The sequence below is a fragment of the Chrysochloris asiatica genome, unplaced genomic scaffold (genome assembly GCF_000296735.1).
Source record: "Chrysochloris asiatica unplaced genomic scaffold, ChrAsi1.0 scaffold00142, whole genome shotgun sequence".
Classification (NCBI taxonomy): Eukaryota; Metazoa; Chordata; class Mammalia; order Afrosoricida; family Chrysochloridae; genus Chrysochloris; species Chrysochloris asiatica.
The window spans coordinates 5,235,347-5,255,437 of NW_006408660.1; the positions used below are offsets into that span (position 1 = coordinate 5,235,347).

The window sequence follows — 20,091 nt, forward strand, 5'->3', positions numbered from 1 at the left end:
CCACTACGCTACCAGAGCTCCACAGGTAAGAGTAACCCACTACAATTTGATGAACTTTATATGTACTTATGGATGTAGTAGCTCAAAAAAGGGAACAAATCTTTACAGCAAGGATCACTCCTACTCCCTCGGTACACAGGGTTGACAGCGATGGGCAACTTAGACATTGGTTACCCAAAATAGGGGGGGGGAGTTATAAAGGCAAGAAGTAACTGGCTTACAAGCTTTCAAGAGGGCGCCTAGTTCCACACAGGGCAGGGGTAGGTAGAACCTCCACTGAATGATTTCCAATCTATTGGGACCGGGCTGGCAAAAGAAAATGGGGATAAGACTCTTGTAGTACGATAGTGAATAATTGCCATCAGGACTGACTGTGAGGGTAGGAAATATAGAGGTAGATGTTTTTTGACAAAAGGAGGGGAGTGATTGATTGTGCAGCCCAGGAGCGGAGGTTCCTGGGACCATCAAGTGAGAAAAGCAGAGAGAGTGGCCCCACCCAGAGAGGCAGTGACACCAGGGATGGAGACAGAGAGGATGATGTGGACAGATGGAGCAGCTGGGGACACTGGACTCAGGGAGGGAGAGGGGCTGAGTGCTGATGGCTAGGGGGGCGGGCCTGTGGGGTGTACCCTTTGGTTACTTGATGATATATGGAGGGGATTATAATCATTGCAATGAAACAAAATGATAGGATGAATGTAAAACTGATGTTCTCCCATGTAAAACCACATAATTCACAATAAAAACAAAACAACAACACACACACACAAGTATTCCTATAATTAAAAAATTTTAATCCACAATTTTTCCCTGTTTTGGCTATAATATTTTATTATTTATTGCTTTCTTACCTCTACAAAATTTAGGAAGAGAAAATGCTATTGTTAGCATTGCTTTGTTGTTGTCTGCCGTTACTGCCGTTGCGTCGGGTACTACTCATAGTTACCCTGTATGGGTTTCCAAGGAGCGCCTGGTGGATTTGAACCATCAACTATGTAGTTAGCAGTCTATCCTTATCCTACAATGCCACAAAATTCAGTAGAAAGTTTTTTGTGTTTTTTTTCCCCCTGTCATTTAATGTTTATTACTGACAGTAATTCTGCTTTATTAAGGAGGGAGTGTTACAGAATGATCCTTTCAGGGGCCAAATTGAGGTATGCCACTGGAGGTATCAAATATCCAGGTCTGTCCAGTGACTGGCCTGAGGAGTAGGTGTGGAAGACAGAAGTCCAGGGTAATTCTGTTGCTGTAACAGGACCATGCCATGGAAGGCCTGAAGGTCCTGGTTAGAAGTTTGGCAACTGCATGTGTTCTGGAAGCTGGCTGGGTGAGGGGTGACAGATCTCTGGGAAGGTGGGAGTGGGCCTTCTGTGTTTCTCCAGCAATTAGATGGGCCACATCTGAACATCACCCAGCTGTTTAGTCAGGGCTGCTGGTGAGAGGCTTAGTCATCGGGGATAATATGGATGTGGCTGGACTCCTAGGAGGTCTAGAGGGATGATGAGCTTCCGCCTTCAGGAGACTGGCTGGGATCTAAGCACTCTATGGTTGTAGTCCTATAGCAATGCCTGTGGAGAAGGGGATCAACAGCTCACAGAAGCCATTGTCATTGGCAGAAGCAAATCATCACAGATCCCATCTGAGGGGAACCTGCAAGTGTGAGCAACTGTATCTAGAGAGAGCAGAAGCAGAAACAGAAACTGAGTCCTACATGCAGACTGCATGTCTGGACATTGATAAAAGGCAGCAATTTCTGTAATTAAACGGAGCCATTATCTTAATCATGATGAGGTTTTGGAAAGCAGTTTGCAAAGGCTGAAGCCATTCCAACTCGTCCATTATTCTTCATCTTTTTTGTATCTTCATGGAAGCTAATGTTTCCAGCTCAGAGATGATGAAGGTCCACGGTGGGTGCCCCTTTTGTATGCTTCCAGGGGGCATTACCAAAATACAGCTGCAGACTTGTCCCATAAGGAGCCCCATTGGTTGCTGCCATGGTCCCTGTTCATTACAGGCATGAGGAAGGGAGGACTCTCAATAAGGGAATGGTCTAAAACACAAACAGGTTACACAAAGGATAAAGGGGCAACAAGTAAACTGCAAGGGAAGAAAGAGAGATGACGGGGTAGGGTGGGGCTGGGGAACCTACAGATTAAAAAAAAGACTTCAGAGGCATTTCAATTAATTGCATTGTGTAACTCTTAGAGCCTGTAAAAACATGAATTGTAAAAAAAAATGGCATTTATATGACAGCTGGAAATTTGAGCTCCTTATAGAAGTCACATCGTCACAGTCAACTCTACTTTGAGGAGGCAGCTGTTTCCCAGTCATATTCTGAGTACCTTCCAATCTGAGGGGCTCATCTTCCGGTACTATATCTGACAATATTCTGGCGCTATCTGATAGTGTTCCACTGCTAGTCATAAAGTTTGCAGCCACTAAATATTTGAATGTAGTCTCTCCTTTTTCGTAGTCTGTTTTAGACTGTAAGCTCATCTGAAACCTGTCCACCATGGGTGATCCTGCTGGTATTTAAAATGCTAGTGGCATAGCTTCCAGAATCACAACAACACGCAAGCTACCACACACAACACAAACTGACAGACATGTGGATAAAAACCGTAGAAGAACTGATACATTTGAGTTATCGTGTTGGAGGAGAATATTAAAAGTATCATCGACTGCCAAAAGAACAAACGTATCTGTGTTGGAAGAAGTACAGTCAGAAGGTTCCTTAGAAGCCAGGATAGCGATACTTTGTCTCTTCAACTTTGGGCATGTTTATCAGGAGGGACTATTGTGCTTGATAAAGTGGAGGGTCAGTGAAAGAGAGTTAACATTCTCAACGAGATGGACTGGCACGGTGGCAGCAGCAAAGGGCTCAAGTGTGGCAATGACTGTGAGGTTGGTGCAGGGCTGGAAGAGTTTTATTCTGTTGAATATAATGTCAATGTATGTTGGTATTGACTTGATGGCACTAACAACAACATGGAAGTCACAGGACATACTTTCCTACCTCATTTTATCTGGCAGGTAGACAGCTGTCTCATACAAGTTAACAGTTCCTTCCATCTTTGAGGGGTTTTTGTGCCCAGGGTAGGGTGGTCTACCTTCCCACATCTCAGAGAAAGCATTGAAGGCTGAAGAGGGGTGTTGGAACCAAGCATCAGGTGTGGGAGGGCGGAAGGAGGCCACTGGGGGCTGTCCTGTGTGAACCACCAACTGGGCTCAAACTATTCTGGGCTAAATTCAAAACCACACTCCTAGCCGTCACAGAGTCCAACATCCAACATGAGTTAGGTAAGTGGTGCTCAGAGACATTCCAATCTGTTTTGAGACTCCTCTTTGGGGCTTGTGGTTGGTTTCTCTTTAACTAATGGACTCAGGAGACTCTTGGAAATCCCTTACCAGACTCATAAGCAAATGGAACCATAGGGAAGGTTAGTTTAATCAGCTGTGTTAGCCTGGCAGATATATTCTGTTAGGTCTGCCCAGGGTTTGTATGCTTACTTTTTGGTTTAATTCAGCCTTTTTATTTGAGATCACTGCAGGTTCACAAGTAGTTGTAAGAAATACTGAGATCCTTATATCCTTGAGGCAGTTTACTTTGGTGGTAACTTCTTGCAAATACTGATATTGATACAGTCAAGACATACTCTATTGTCTTCCTCACAAGGATCCCTCTCGCTGGGCTTTTACACAGCAACCCTTTCTCCCCACCCCACCTCATCCCTCACTCCTGGCAACCACTAATCTCTTCTCCATTTCTATACTTGAATATTTCAAGGATTTTATATGAATGGAATCATTCAATATGTAACCATCTGAGACTGGTTTTTCTTCACACAGTTATCAGGATGCTTTATCAGTATGCTTTTATATTGCTGGGCAGTGGGTTAATGTGCTGGACTGTAAAGTTGGTTTGAACCACAAGGCCGGCAGTTCAAGTTCATCAGCTGCTCTTGGGAAACCCTATGCAGGGTCGCTATGGGTCAGAACCGACTCAACGGCATTTAACGACAATAACATTCCAAGGTAGACATGTACCACAGTTTGCTGAATCATTTACCCTAGTAAGGGACATCTGAGTTCTTTCCAGTTCAGAGCTGTTATAAATAAAGCTGCTCAAAACATTCACGTATGGGTGTTTAGTGCAAACATAAAATTTCATTTTTTTGGGTTAAGTGTCCAAGAGTATGTATGCTTATTTTTAATGAATTCGAGTTAATTGAATCATTTACAATCAGGATGTTTCACTTAAAAAGCCATGCTAATGATTTGCCCTCAATCATCAGAAGATCTGGCAAGATGGGGCCACAGTGACTCATAATTCTAATGGGCCAGTTCAATATCCCACCTGGTCCCTTTGATGGCCTGGCCTAGATTCCTTGTTTGTCTGGTATAGCCTATAGGCGAGCAGAACACTTCAGTCTGGTTTGTTGGTGGCCAGTGCTCTGTGGTAAATCCACCAGAACCACATCAATAGTTGCTACAGAATCAGCTCTGACACCAGGGACTCCACATATGTCAGAATAGAACTGTGTTCCATACGGTTTTCAGTGGCTGGTGTTTCAAAAGTAAATCACCAGGCCTTTTTTCAGAGGTACCTCTGGGTAGATTGGAAGAGTCTACCTTTCAGCTCTGGTAGCACAGTGGTTACGAATCGTGCTGCGAACCTTAAGGTCAGCGGTTCGAAACTACCAGCTGCTCCGCGGGAGAAAGATGAGGCTTTCTACTCCCGTAAAGATTTACACCCTCGGAAACCCTGTACAGGGTCGCTATGGGTCGGAACCGACTCGACGGCACTTAACAACAACAACAACAACCTTTCAGTTAGTACCAGAGGACATTAACTGTTTGCATACCTCAGGCCTCTCTGTCATTAGTAAGCTCTGAGAATTTGATTTAAGCCCATCAAGGAAGAAGAGCCAGGAATGGAGTGCATGCGTTGGACCCCAAGATTCCTGTACATTGAACTTCCTTAATCCAAGGACAAAAAGCTGTGATACCAGAGAAGCAGCAGAGGAGGCAGAGTAGCAGGCAGAGCCGTGGGCTTCCTGACCCATGGAGCAAGTAAAGGTCATTAATTCATTGGGGAACTAGGTTTGCTGACCCACAGAGCTAGAGTCTACTGTCTTTGGGCTAATACTTATAGTACAGAGGAGTGTCCTTTAAGCTTGCATCAGCAGTACTAAAAAAGCTTTGTAACACTGTCTAAGCAGGGCAGAGGTCAAGGGGCCCGTGGCTGAGGGAACAAGGACCAGAGAGGCTTTTGGTGAGCATGTCTGGGAAGAGGCTATCTTGACTGAAAGAGCATTTCTAATCCTGAATCGCAACCTGCAGGATAGTGCACTGGACTGAAAGATCAGTTTGAACTGCAAGGACAATTGTTCAACACTACTAGACATTCCTTGGAAACCCTATATAGGATCACTGAGTTGGAACTGACTTGATGGCACTTTAACAACAATTTCCCTAAAGATCCCTGGTGTGGTGCTGTAGGATAAGCACTAGATTGCTAACTGTGCTAATTGCAAGGTTAGCAGTTCAAACCCACCAGCCTCTCTTGGAAACCCTATATGGGGTTGCTATGAGTTGTAACAAACTCGAAGGCACACAACAACAACAATTTCCCATTAACTGTGTTTATGGTGTCTGAGTTCTGTGCGATCACTGTAGTAAATGATCAAACGCAGCTGAGTAGAGCATGCAGTGGGAGGGACGGTTGGTGTTAGAATAAGGCAAAGGCAGCTGGAGGATGGAGGCGTTGCTGGCCTCGGCCACGGCCTCAAAGGAGTTAGCTTTGGGCTGATGTGCAGTTTGATCATCCTCCCCCTGCCTTGTAAAGTTATAGGAGGTCAGATACCACAGCCAGGACGTTTACAGTTGTGCCATCTTGCTGGGTATAAAATGAGTCATCGTGGTGATGTGAGTGGGTGATGTACTCCTTTGGTTGTCTCATCAAGCTCACCTAGAGCTCACGCCGGTTCTGGGACTGGAGCCTGCTGTCTGACCTGATTCATCAGCTTTCACAGCCTCATGAGTCCACAGCCTGATTTAGTGTGAGAATTCTCCAGATTGACATCTGAATTGCGGATTTGGAATACTGAGGGGTATAGTAGTGGCTAGTAACAGGGATACTGGAGTGATATAGGACTTCTGGTGTGGTGCTGTAGGATCAGCACTGGATTTTGAACTAATACAGGGTCGCTGTGTGTCAACTAACTTGGTGGCACTTAACAATTTAAAAATACAGCACTTTAGAAAAATTGGACATTTGGAATATCTTTAATCTCCACCTCCTAGGGATCCTTCTAAAAGAAATTATTCTTCCAGCTGTGAAGAGGGGCAAAGGGACTGGTTTGGGGGTGGCATCTAACCTCCTCTAACTGCACAAGGGTGAAGGAGGAGAATCACCATCAGCCTAAGGCTGATTCTTATGTGACTGAGTTCAGACATGCCTGCACCTTCCAATCTTCTCTACCAGTTCTAACATCAACTATCCCTCCCACAGTACTCTACCCAGCTGGGTCCAATCTTCACGGCACTGGCCACACAAAACTCAAGACACCATACTCACAGTTAGGGAGTTTATTAGGGGATGTAACAGGTTACAATGGAGTCCTGGTGTGGCGCTGTAGGTTAATGCGCCAGATTGCAAAGCCATTTGAACTGCAAGGTTGGCGGTTCAAGTTTACCAGCGGCTCCTTGGAAACCCTATACAGGATCGCTATGGATTGGAACCTACTCTATGGCACTTAACAACAACAACAGATTACAATGCATGACCAGAAATGCTCAGGGCATAGTTAGTTCTTTCAGCCAGGACAGTCTCTTCCCAGGCAGGCCTCTGTTCTGCTCAGACAAGCTTACAAAGCTCTTTTAGCACTGCTGATAAATGCCCAAAGGGCACACTCCATTATGCTAATAAGCCTCTAGCTGAAGAGCTCTGTGTATCAGCAAACCTAAATCCCTACAAGTAAGCTTCCTGCCCTTAAGTACTCAGATTTCTTGTTGTCTGGTGCTCTGACTCTTGGTTCTGGTGTTGCTCCAATGCCTGTATCACAGTTTTCTGTCTCTGGTTGAGGGGTTCAGTGTGCAAGGATCTCCTCTCCTGACTATTTGTCCTTGATGAGCTTATTATAAAACAATCTTGATTCTTAAAAGAGGTATGTGTATATTTGCTTACATATGAATAAAACTTCTCTGAAAGTACATTCAAATGTAAAACACTGGTTGAATGACTAGATTGGTGAGGGGCAGTCACTTTAACTGTCTTTTTGTGCTTTAGGAGTTTAAGCCATCTGACTGCATTGCCGACTCAAAACCAAAATCAATAAAACTGTTTAAACGAATACAGGCAGACTTCCTCACTGAGATCCCTCTGGATGCTTTACCATACATTTCTCTATTTCTTCAGCATTTCCATTGATCCACAGCATAGGTTCCCCCAACACACCTCCGCTGTTCTGTGACCTTCAAGCTTTAAGGGTGATCCCCAAATACCCTTCATCACCATTCCAGAATCCAGTGGCCTCAGAGGGGCAGGCTCACACTCATCTGGACTTCCCTGTCTGTGCCAAACCAACCCCAGGGCCACCTCCTCTAGATGCCTTGACCAGTGGATTGAAATTAGGGAATCTTTCCTTGTCATGGAGTGGCATCAACTTGTACCTTCCTGCTCTCACTTCTTGGACCCCTTACTCAAGTTGGGATTTGTCCCTCACCCTGCCCCTTTTCTGGCACCTACATAAATGGGCCCTCCCTGCAAGGTCAGATTAGATTTTAGAAGCTCTGAGAAATATGTGGTGTCCGATGACCCTACCCCTTCATACGATTTGCCACAAAAATAATGCCCAAGCAAGATACTGACACTGATACGGCCAATATGGCAAATTGTCGACTGAATGTAAGAATTATTTGCTCTATTTCTTGAAGGGGAAGGTGTGCTCTGGCCATTGTTGTTAGGTGCAATTAAGTTGGTTCCGACTCATAGAGACTCTGTGTAGGGCTTACGAGAAATAGTTGGTGAGTTTGAACCGCCATCCTTGTGATTCAAACCGACTTTGCTTATCCTACAGCGCTTCACCAGGATTCCTTAACAGTGGGTGCAACGCAGAGGACAGGGCTTTGGGCTCGAAGAACCCCAGCGCAGCCCTTCATAATTGTATCTTTGTCCTGTCCTGTCCCTCCGTGACCCCACTCCCACCAAGGTTGTGTGGTTTAAAGGAGAGGCCATGCTTTAACGAGTCCTTTCTCCTTGCGGAGATCGAGTTCCATCTTGCGGGACGCAGGAACTAGGACGAGGCGTGCACGGCATTCTGCATGCCAGTTTTCTAGAGGTGTGTGCACATGTTTAAGGTCGGGCCCCAGGACACAGCACAAGGAGACGGGTCTGGGTGGCCTCCCTAGAGTTGCGACTCTACGCCCCGCCCACGCCTGGCTCAAGCCCACTGGCGCCAAAAAATGATTGCAGGACGGTGGAGGGCCCCACGTCGGCGTCCAAAACAGGCGAAAAGTTTGAAATCTATCCGACAAGCGGCAGGCGGGAACGCTAACCAGAGCTTTCCGCGTGGGTGAGGGGGCAGGAACGCTGGCGGGCGCGCGCTCGATCGCTCAGCATCTTCCCAAAGGGTTCGCGCTTCAACCCCTTTCCCATCCTAACCCCGTAGCCCCAGGCCTACGCCCCAGTTCCTTCCGCTGCGTGGGGCCCCGAGGGCACGGGCCGGGGGTGGGGCCCCCGCGAACAAGGCTCCTCAGTTCCCGCGGTGACCCGCCGGGGCCCAGGAAGTGGTGGAGGCCCCAGCCCTCGCCCCGCCCCCGCCTCCCTCCCGCGCTTATCACCTGCTGCCCCGGCGCGCGCGAGGGGGAGCGCGCGGGCGGCAAGGCGCCGGGTCGCGGGAGGTGAGGGAAGGCAGGCGACGATGGCGGCGCGGGGCCAGGGGCCGCTGCTACTCCTGCTCGCTCTCTCGGCGCTGGGCCCCGCCGCCGCAGCGTCCAAGCTCAACATCCCGAAAGTGCTGCTTCCCTTCACGCGTGCCACGCGCGTCAACTTCACGCTGGAGGCCTCAGAAGGCTGCTACCGCTGGTGAGGCGCCGCGCCGGACGGAAAGGCAGAGGGGCCCAGGCGGGCATGCTTGGCCTCGGGCCCGGGCCGCCGTTTCCCTAGCCGGCCTGCAAACTGCAGGTGCGCCGGCGCGGTCAGAGCCGCGGGGCCTGACCTGCGGGCGCGCCTCCTCCGCCCGACGCTAGCGTAGGGGACGCGGGCGAGCGCGCACCCTCCGAGGGCCCGCGTACAGCAGGTGCGCGCTCGCTGAGCTAGGGGATTGGGGTGGAGAGAGCAGGCGGCTACGGCCGAGCAGCTGGGTGCGCGTGGTCTGCCATGTGCGCGCCGGCCGCAGTCCCTGCGCTGGCGCCGCCGGGGCCTCAGCGTCGCTGTGGTGGGAAGGAAGGGCAGCTGCCCGGAGGGACCATGTTTTTTACTATTTTTTATTTTTTGTATATGTTTATATATATATATGTATATATATACACATAAATATTCTATATATATACTTAAATTGTAGGGCAGGGGAAGGCCTGACCCAGGAAAGCAGCTTCCCGACTTATCCTGTAGAGAGAGGAAGGTGCCAGAATGCTGGGCCCGGTTGGGTCTTTCTTACCTATTTTGACAGAAGTTCAGGGAGGAGGTGCAAAACTCTAATCTGGAGACCGGGTGTAGGGGCGCACCACCTCTGGCCCTGAAGGGTGTGGAAGGGGGATCATGTGGGTGAATCTGATCTGTCCAGCATTTTTGGGAAAGGTCTTCACGATCGCTTTACAGATGAGAAATGACAGGTGAAGACATGGTTGATGATTCACCTCAGATTGCAGTCCCTTTATCAGCACACACCTTCTGGCTATCTGGAAACTCAGGAATTCTCCACTCCTTTGTGGTGTGTGATCTGGGGAGTCTGAGGCACTGATGGGACTAGGGTCTCTTTCCCTACCCCACCTACTCACCCAGTTAGCTTGGGGAGTCCTAACTAGGTCCCTGACTGGGCAGCAGCGATATGGAAACCTAGTTTATTCATTTGGATGACTGCCACACCCGGGCCATGGTGTTGAGTGCAGGGAGGAAACTTTCTAGACGTGACTGAGGCTCTCTACCTCACAGCAAAGTACTGAGATGTAGAGGAAGGGAGCCCCCTTTTACCTTCCACAACACACCTTTGCCGCTCCTTTTCTTTCCATGTTTCAAGGCCTGGTCAGTATTGAGGCTTCACAGGGTCTGACCACATTACAGAAAACCATGTTGTTGTGTGTGTGTGGTGTGTTTGTGTGTTTTGACTGTTTATTTGGTTTGGGCAGATAAGGTGTTCAAACACACCTGGGCTCTGTGGGAAAAACATGAGACTGTCTACTGCAAAGATTTGCAGCCTTGGAAAGATTTGCTACAAAAGCCACGTGGGGACCATGTCTACCTTCCCCTGGCTTCACAAGGGGGAAAGAGAATCAAACTCAAAATTAGCCCATGACTGATTCCTTTGAAATGGAGCCAGACATATCTCTACCCTACAACCTTCTTTATTCTGTCTGATTCTAACCATCCATCCCATAGTATGCTCTGGTTTACATCTGGGTTCGATAATCCATTGCAATGGTCACACAGAACTTATAATAGTATTCATGATTATGGGGTTTATTAAGGAAGTGAACAGGGTATAATTCAGGATCAGAAACAACTTAGAATGCAGCAGTTCTCCAGTTAGGAACCTTACCCAGCTTGTCTGCCAAACTGCAGACATAACCTCACTCTTGTCTTTGACTTCTCAGCCATGTGGCCCCTTGGCCTTGCCTCAGTCTATGGGCCTAGAGCCCACAGCTGCTCTCTCTGTGGCGTCTGCCATCTCAGTTTTTCTAGAAGGCTTGTATCTCGTGATACCTTCATCCTCTTCTTGATGGTCCTGGGATCTTCAGTTCTTGCTTCTGAGATTGTTGTTGTTAAGAGGGCTCCTTTTAAATCTAGCTGGAAGGCAAAACTAACCAATCCCAGCCTTAGAGTCCTATTGTTGTTGTTAAGTGCCGTCGAGTCAGTTCTGACCCATAGCGACCCTGTATTGGGGTTTCCAAGGAGCAGCTGATGAGCTTGAATCGCCGACCTTGCAGTTCAACCGGCTTTGCAGTCTGACGCATTAACCCACAGTGCCACACCAGAACTCCTAGAGTCCTGTATACCTTATTTTAAGTAGACATTGGCTAGAAAAGCCCTGTCAAGTAAATTTAAGGTGCGATAGCCACTATGAGTTGGAGAGTGTGTATGGTGCCCAGAAGCCTGACTTACATTCTCTGTTAGTTGTAGTATCTTCACATATTAATTTTTTGAAAATCTGCCTCCAGAAATACTGACATGCTATGTCAGGTATTTTGGGCTTAGTGCCTTATGCACCTGGATGGCTGATGGGTCTTTTGGCATCATATCAGAGGCTGAGCTTTGACTTTAACTTTTTTGTATCCCTGGTTAAGGCCCTATGTGGGAAGATCAGCTGTAACTACTTTGAAGGAGAAACATTTTCATTCTCCTGTTGAAGTTGTCTTTAATATGTGAGCAAGGAAAAGGAAGCTGGCTATTAAAAACAGCTGGCTTCCAATGAATCCTTTTGTCCCTTTGGATGTGTTTCTGTGCTGTTTCCTCTGAGATTCTGTAGCTGCACTTGTTTTCTGAAATAAACTAAAGTATTATTATATTTTCTTTGCTGAGAGGAAAGGATGGACTCTGGCAGATTTTAATTTACTAACATAGCTTCAGAGGAGGAAAGGAGAAAACATCCTCATCTCTGATGCATCAGAGAAGTGTTAAGTACTTTATAACTTGTTTTGTGTCTGATGTGTAGTTTTTCTTGCAAATGTGTGACTGCTCATCCTGAGTGTCTTCTCAGAGGTGTTTGGTGACTGTGATTTCCCTTAACTTCGTAGGGAAATATTCTGTCAATCAAGTCTCAAAAGTGCTCTCTTTATTTTTAGTAGGCTGGTCCTAGTTTAGTCATCTATTGCTATAGTTTGAAGACTCTCCTCTGAAGGTTGTAAGAGTTGGCATGCAGACAAGCTGTCTGCAGCCTAAGCCTGGAAGCAAAATATCATCCTCATCCAAGGAGTTCATTGTTGAGTATCTGAGATAAATAAATAAAACAAGAAGATCAAAAACTCTGCTGGATAATAAAGAAAAATGAGTTCCCAAAATATCTCGGAACATAGATCAACCTGGAGGGCATTATGTTGAGTGAAAAAAGTCAGTCACATATACACACAAATTGTTATTATGTTCTTACTTTTAAGAACAAATGTTCATTAGTGGTTTCCAGAGATTGGAGATGAAGCAGGGTTCATGCTCTAAGTTAGTTCTTGTTAGTGCTATTGAGTCGGTTCCGACCCATAGTGACCCTGTATAGGGTTTCCGGGGAACAGTGGGTGACCTTGAACCACTGACCTTGCACTTCAAATGGCTTTGTAGCCTGGCGCAGTAAGCTCTTATTATTTTTGGTGATGGGAAAGGTAGCACTGAATGAGGGTGAAGTGTGTACCGCTTGATGAAGGTAAACAATGTCACTAAAAAGTAAACAAGAAAAAGGAACTGTTGGTAGTTGTTATGGCATGTATAATTTTGAAACAGCAGCAAAAACAACCAAAGATACAGTAAGACCTGCAAAAGCCAGAACCTAGGTAGGACAGAGAGACACCTGTCAGAGCAGAAGAACGTAAATATTTTCTGCTTAAGTGAGTGATTGAATAGTAAGACTGTACCATGTCAAGTGGAAAACTTGTAAGACATGGAAAACAAGGCAGTCCTGCTGCATTCTCTGGCTCTCACAGGTTTCACTGTAGATGCACTGGCAAACATGTCTATATGTGGGCATCTATGAGGAGACTTCACAAAGTTTGTGGACAAATGGAATTAAAATAATGGAATTTTTCCATGTGCTTTTTGGAGCCCCCTTATATGTGTATGTTGCTGTTAAGTGCCATCAAGTCACCCTGTATAGGGTTCCAAGCACCCTGCATAGGGTTCTGAGGAGTGACTGGTGGTTTGAACCATTGACCTTACATTTAGCAGTCAGAGAGGGAAGTGACCTAGGCCACATCTTTCAGAGGACGACTACAGACTGATTGCATCAGGGACCGGAAGCATCTCTACTCCCAACCCCCAGACTCTAAGCCTGTGGCTGATTTGCTAGTCTCTCATGCAGTCTGTGCAGTTGCAAGTTCCTGATCCTTTGTGGACATTTTCACTATTGAGAATGCTTCATAAACTGTATTTCAATAACTCCATTTTTAGTAGTGCATTTATTTCCAAAATGAGATTATATGGAAAGTTGGGAAAATAGAGAAAAAAGGAGCCAACCATGATTGTATGACTGTAACAAAATTACAGTCACCATTGTTTTGGTTTCCTTTTACATCCCCCCCCCCTTTTTTTTTTTTTGGTTCCATTTCAGCATTTTTCACACGTTACCTGAAGCCTTTTATTTGTCCACTTGGTAACCTCTGTCTCCTCTGACCAGCTAGTATTAGAGCTGAAGTATGTTTCTGTATCACTTCATGACCTTTATAAACCTTCAGTGTCCTGGCAGCATTCTTCTCTGTCAGTGTTCTACCACCCACCTATTTTCCCTTTGGAGCCCTGGTGTGGCATTGTGGGTTAATGTGCTAGACTGCAAAGTCGGTTTGACCCACAAGGTCATTGGTTCAAGCTCATGAGTCACTCCTCAGAAACCCTATACAGGGTTGCTATGGGTCGGAACCAACTTGATGCTACTTAACAGCGTTTTCCCTATAGTTGTATTCCTAGGGTGTTCTGAGAGTTGGTTGAAGGTGTTAAATGATGAACCATGATGATGGATGCATTTCACATATGAAGGAAAAACAACGTGCTCTGAAAAGAACCAAAGGGGATGGAAGTCTTTCTAGAATCTACAGATACCTGAGGGAGGTCCAGCTGGCGGGAACAGTAAGTGCAGAAGCCAGCTGAGGGAGGGACCAAGCTGGGTGTGTGGGGTTAGAGAGGTTGGCAGGGGTCAGGCCATGTGGGACTTTGTGGGCCATGGTTAGGAAAAAGGAAGAGGTTGCCTGGGGTTAGGCATTGAGTTGGTTTTCTGGGAGCTTGCTGTCCTCCATGCACCCTGCCTCAGACTTCCTGCAGCTGTGATTTTGCAGACCTGCTAGGGCCTTGGTCTCTTCTCTTCCCTAGACCCAGCTTGGGAGGAGGAAGCAAGAACTGTCTGTTGAATTGAATTGACCTGGTAGCCAGGGCTGTTTTCTTCCTGCTGTTTTGGTGGGTCCCTTTTTCCTCAAGTTTCCTGCAAGTCCTTCCTGTGGCACCCTTTGAGAGATGGGTTAAGGGTGGGACCTGCTTGCTGCTTCTCTTTGAGCCCAGCTCCCTTGTGTATCTCCTGCTACTGCCTCCACCCACTGGGTCTCCATGCAACTTTCACTTCTCCTTTTCTTTACTATTGCTTTCTGGCCTGACCCACCAGTTCCCCTGTCCCTGTGAAGAATGGGGAGCAGCCTCTCAAAGGCAGGGGCTCCTTAAAACCTTGGTAATGAGAAAATGTTTCCTTTTTTCTAAATTCACTGCCAGCCCATTAGATGTCCTTGAAGCTAATATGCCATTGACATCTTTCCATACTTGCAGGTTTTGGGTGCAGAAACCTTTGCAAGCAACAGGGTCTTCTTAAGGTCTAGTCACATTGTTAGGATTCATCTGGGTGTTCTTATGGTTGCGTCAGATATGTGACAAATAATTGTTGTTTTTAGCAGCTGTTGACTTGGTCCCTGGACACATGGTAATTCTGCATACAATGGAAAAACACTGTCTGGTCCTGCACGATTCCCATGACCAGTGATCCAACTGCTGTGACCAGAGGGCTTTCATTGGCTGATTTTGGGAGTGGATCCTACGTCCTTTTAGTCTGAAAGTTCCACTGAAACCTGTTCAGTGTCATATCAACACAAAAAGCCTCCACTGATAACAAAGTGGTGGCTCTACCTGAGGTGCATTGTCCCAGAACTGATCCCAGGGCTCCTACATGGTATGTGAGAGTTCTACCACTGAATCTCCGTGCCCACATGGCACATCTTAGGGATTTCCTGTTTACAGTAGTGATATAGACTGTCTTGTGACAGCCAGAACCTGTGTAAGGTAGACCTTAGTCAAAGAAGGAAAGCTCAAATATTTCCCACTAATAGTTGTTATTAAGTGCCATTGAGTCGGTTCTGATTCATAGCCACCCTGTATAGGGTTTCCAAGGAGCAGCTGGTGGATTTGAACTGCCCACGTGTCCAGTGCTAATCTACAGTTCCACGCCAGGACTCCTCCAGTAACAGAAAGTCATAGAAAAGTGGGAAGCTGCATCCTGTCAAAGGTGGAAAACTGTCAAGACTCAGAAAAATAAGGCAGTCACATCAAATTCTGGCTTTCACAGATTTCACTACATAAGATTTCTCTTTAAGGAACTTTTTAAAGTGGAGAAGAGTCAGTTCAAAAGAAAAAAAAAAAAAAGGAGTTCCTGACTGAGATGATGGACTTGGAAAAGTGCCATCCATGATGCCCAAAGATGGGAAGGACTGTCCTTAGGTACAAGTGACCAACTAGCTGCCCTAGCCAACCAGAGACAGTTTGTACAGAGGGAGGGGCTTCCAAATTTTCGGGTATGGATGTGAGGGCCAACACTAGCCAAATTTTCTGCTAAGTCATAATTCTTGTATTTGTGAATAAATATTACTCATGGTTCTGTATGATAAGCAGTGGACTGCAAACCACAAAGTCAGTGATTTAAACCTCCCAGCTGATCCATTGGAGAAAGATGAGGCTTTCTGCTCCCACACATGTACAGCCTCAGAAATCCTATACAGGGTTGCTATGAGTTGGAATCAACTCTACAGCAACAGAATTATCTCAAAATAAACAGTATTATGGTAAAATAGGTATAACATAAAATGTATCATTGTAGCTGTTTTTAAGTGTACAGTTAACTGACATTAAGTACATTTACAGTAATGTAATCATCACCACCATCTATTGCTATAACTTTTTCACTCCAGGGCCAGTTAAAAACATGACAAGAAAAAGAAAATCATAGACCAGGGGCACAAAAATTCTTAAATTATTAGCCAGTCAAATCTAAAAGGCTCATGACCAAGTTCAAATTCACTAGCCGTTGCTCAGAAACCCTATACAAGGTTGCTATGGATCAGCAACAATTGGATGGCACTTAACAACATGACCAAGTGGATTTGAGCTCAGGAGTGCCAGGTTGATTCTGTGTTAAACTATATAGCAATGTAATTCTTCATATTAACAGAATAAGGAAGAAAAACAATATACTATATTTATACTCAGAGCGTAGTGGTTACGAATCGGGGCTGCGAACCTTAAGGTCAGCGGTTCGAAACTACCAGCCGCTCCGCGGGAGAAAGATGAGGTTTTCTACTCCCGTAAAGATTTACACCCTCGGAAACCCTGTACAGGGTCGCTATGGGTCGGACCCGACTCGATGGCACTTAACAACAACAACAACAACATACTCATTATACAGTTTTGCAAACCACACAACCTCCGCATTCATTAGTCTCCTGTGTGCTGTGAACGTTATGTGTGTGCCCTTTATTTACAGCATGGATGTGTCACAGCTAAAAATTCAGTACTCACCTCAATAGATGCAAAACATTCAATACCATTCATGGTAAACATAGGCTGCAAACTAGGCATAGAAGGAAATTCATAACCCAGTGAAGAACATCTTCAAAGACTTGTGCTAAAGTCTTATGCTAGCTGCAGTGGGGTCACACAATGAACAAAACAAAGACTCTGTCTTTAAACTGTCAGTGAAGTTAGGTAGGTAAACAGGTCATTGTTAAGCCATTGTCTGGGTCCTTTGCAGTTGTGGATCCTTTTTCTCTGAACACTATTCCTAGCTCTCCAGGGAGCTCACTCCTGTCTCTTAGGTCTTTGCTGTCAGGCTGCCTTCTCAAGGAGTCCTGGCATAGTGCTGTAGGTTAATACGCTGGACTGCAAAGTTAGTTTGAACTACAAGGTCGGTGGTTCAAGCTCATGAATCGCTTCTCAGAAACCCTATACAGAGTTGCTATGGGTTGTAACCAACTCAGTGGCACTTAAGAACAACAACAATTATTATGAAGTTGTCTATTTTTCTCATCAAGATTCCTGCTGTGGTGCTGTCGATCCGCACTGGACTGTGAACCACAAGGCTGACAGTTCAAACCCACCAGCTGTTCCTTGGAAACCCTATACAGGATCACTATGAGTTGGAACTGACTTGACAGCATTTCACAACATCCCTCTCAATAAAGCTTCCACTGACCATCCTGTTTTATTTTTAAATGACAGCCTTCTGTCTTCCCTACTTTATATTTATCTGTAGTTTTTCTCTCTAAGGACCCACATTCATGCACTCATTTTGCTTATTCTTGTTCTCCCATTACAACGGAAGCTTCAGTAAGGTAGGGATTCATGTTTATCTTGTGTTTCGTTGTATCCCTGCACCTGGAATAATCCCTGGAATACTGCCAAACACCCAGCAACTGTGCATTCAACAAATGAATGAGTGCATTCACTTGGGAACTCAAGAAGGAGTAGAGAGGAAGTGGGGGAGAAGGGGAGGGAGCCAGGCACAGTTCCTTTGAAGAACTGTTGTTTGACATGAACAATGGAGTTTGGGCTGCCTGAGGTAGGAGAATAAGGAGTGTCTAGTGGAGGAACCAGCACAAGCAAAGGACAGAGGAGCAAAAGCTGAAGTGGGAGGGAGAGGTTTCTGAGCGGAGGTTAAACCTGAAGTTACATGGTTCAGACTGCAGTAGTCCCCTCTTGTCCTGAATTTTGGCTCTTCCCTCTGAGGGTGTCTCTGGTTGGATGCATGGAGGCCTGTGAAGAGACCACTCTGGGACCCTCATCAGACTTGAGTTGGGAAGGGGACAAGCCCCGTATGACCACAGTTTGGAAGGATCTGTGTGTTCCTTTCTTTAAGAAACAAAGCAAAATGGGGTCATGTGCATGCTAATTTTTTTTTTAATGTTTTATTGTGAATTATGTGATAGTTTACATGGGAGAACATTAGTTTTACATTCATCCTTTCATATATTGTTTCATTGTCATGGTTACAATTCCTTCCATGCATCATCAACCAACCAAAGGGTATACAGTACAAGCCTGCCCTCCTGTCATCAGCACACAGCCCCTCTCTCTGTCTGTGTCTAAAGTCTCCAACTGCTCCATCTCTCCATGTCATCATCTCTGCCTCCATCTCAGGCATCACTGCTTCTCTGGCTAGGGTCCCACTCTCTGCTCTTCTCCCTTGATGGTCCCAGGGGACCTCCGCTCCTAGGCTGAAAAGTTAATCACTCCCCTCCTTGCTACAAAACGTCTGCCTTTACGTTTCCAACCCTTATAAGCAGTCCTGATAACAATTATTCACTATTGTATCACAAGAGCCCCATCTACATTTCATATCATCAGCCCGCCTAGACAGATTGGATACTACACAGTGGAGATTTTACCTTCCTTCACGCCCTCTGAATCTAGGTTCCCTCTTGAAAGCTTGTAAGCCAGTCACTTCTTGCCATTGTAGCCCCCTGCCAATCTTGGGTAGCCAATGTCCAAGTTGCCCATCCCTGTCTAATCTGTGTATGGAGCGGCGGGTGGGAGTGATCCTTGCTGTAAGGATTTGTTCCCTCTTTTGAGCTACTACAGCCATAGGTGTAGGTCAAGTTCATCAAATTACTCTTTTGTTTCCTCTTCTTTCTTCTTCTAGTTGAGCTCTGATGATCCAGTCATTGAAGCCAGGTCAAGTGGGTATTATCTGCAAGTGTGGGTGTTCTTATGCATATGCCCTCTCTTCTTATCAGCTGGACACTTCACTCTCCACTCTAGTCCTCTGTGGCTATGTCACTGACTCTGGGCCCAAGAGTCCCCAGGTCTTGCCTGGCTAACCAGGTCTTCACCCGGGTTCACAGGAGTCTATTGAACATTGTAGGACTTAGCTTGTAGCTTTATTGCTGTTTTTCCCTCACTTCCCCTTATTGTTGACAAGCCATGGTCACCAATCACAGCGTGTATTCCCATTGAGTCTTTGTCTTGGAAGGGGGTTTGCACTGAGGGTCGTGCTAATTCTTGTAGGACCATAACCCCCATACCTTGGGAAGCCCCTTCTCCCTAAATTTGAGTAAGTACTTTGTAATCAGAACTTTATTATCTCATCAACTCTACCCATAGCCCTTTATGCTGTTGTTGTGTGCTGCTGAGTCAGTTCCTACTCACTGTGACCCTATATAGAGTTTCTGAGGCTGTGAATCATTATGGAATCAGCCTTCTTTTTCTCCCACAGAGTGGCTGGGGCATTTGAATTGCTAATCTTGCAGTTAGCAGCCCAATGCATAACCCACTAAGCAATAGGCATGGTTGTGTGGGTGAGGAAATGGCACAGAGAGGTCAAATTATTTGTTTGGGGTCATACCGCTGCTGACCCCTATGTTAGAACTTCACCATCTAGTAGGTAACTCGATGAGGTTGAGTGAAACGATGTCACCATCAGCAAGTGCAGCTGTAAACTGCACTAGGGTTTTGGGAAAAGGTGACTTGAGCTCTATCCTGTGTGCATTTGGGAGTTGGTGATTGGGGAGGTTGGCACAAACATGCTGACCACCAGCTGAGATTCATGGAAGAATAAGTTGAGCTCTATAGAGGAACCAAGTACCTTTTTTGAGAAATGCAGAGGGAATGACAATTAGTTTAAAGCAAGCTTGCAGGAAACCTCTTCAGTAGACATGTGCTATATGACAAGGTGATGTTTCTTTTACAGAACAGGCTGCTGCATCCAAAGGAATTGGGTTTTGATAACCACAAATCTTATTCAGTGAGTGATGGATTCAGGCATGGGCACTTCAGCCAGTCTGCCTGGCTCTTTCTTAGACTCTGGCCTGTATCTGAACCCTGCACATCGCTGGTTGGCTGTGTGGCGGATGGGAGGCTGCTGCCTGTGATGTGCACAGCCAGGAGCCTGCTAGGGCAGAGCCCACCTAGGTTGTCATGACAGGCAAGCA

General features: G+C 46.1%; 1 protein-coding gene across 1 annotated transcript in view; it reads left to right on the forward strand.

Annotated features, from left to right (window-relative positions):
- The first annotated feature begins 8,923 nt into the window (after nt 1-8,923).
- Nucleotides 8,924-20,091, forward strand: part of NUP210 (nucleoporin 210kDa) — a 131,498-nt gene continuing 120,330 nt past the window's right edge. Inside the window, exon 1 of the mRNA XM_006870469.1 lies at nt 8,924-9,088. Within this exon, the coding sequence (XP_006870531.1) occupies nt 8,925-9,088 (164 nt within the window). The 5' untranslated portion in view covers nt 8,924. The remainder of the gene's footprint in view (nt 9,089-20,091) is intronic.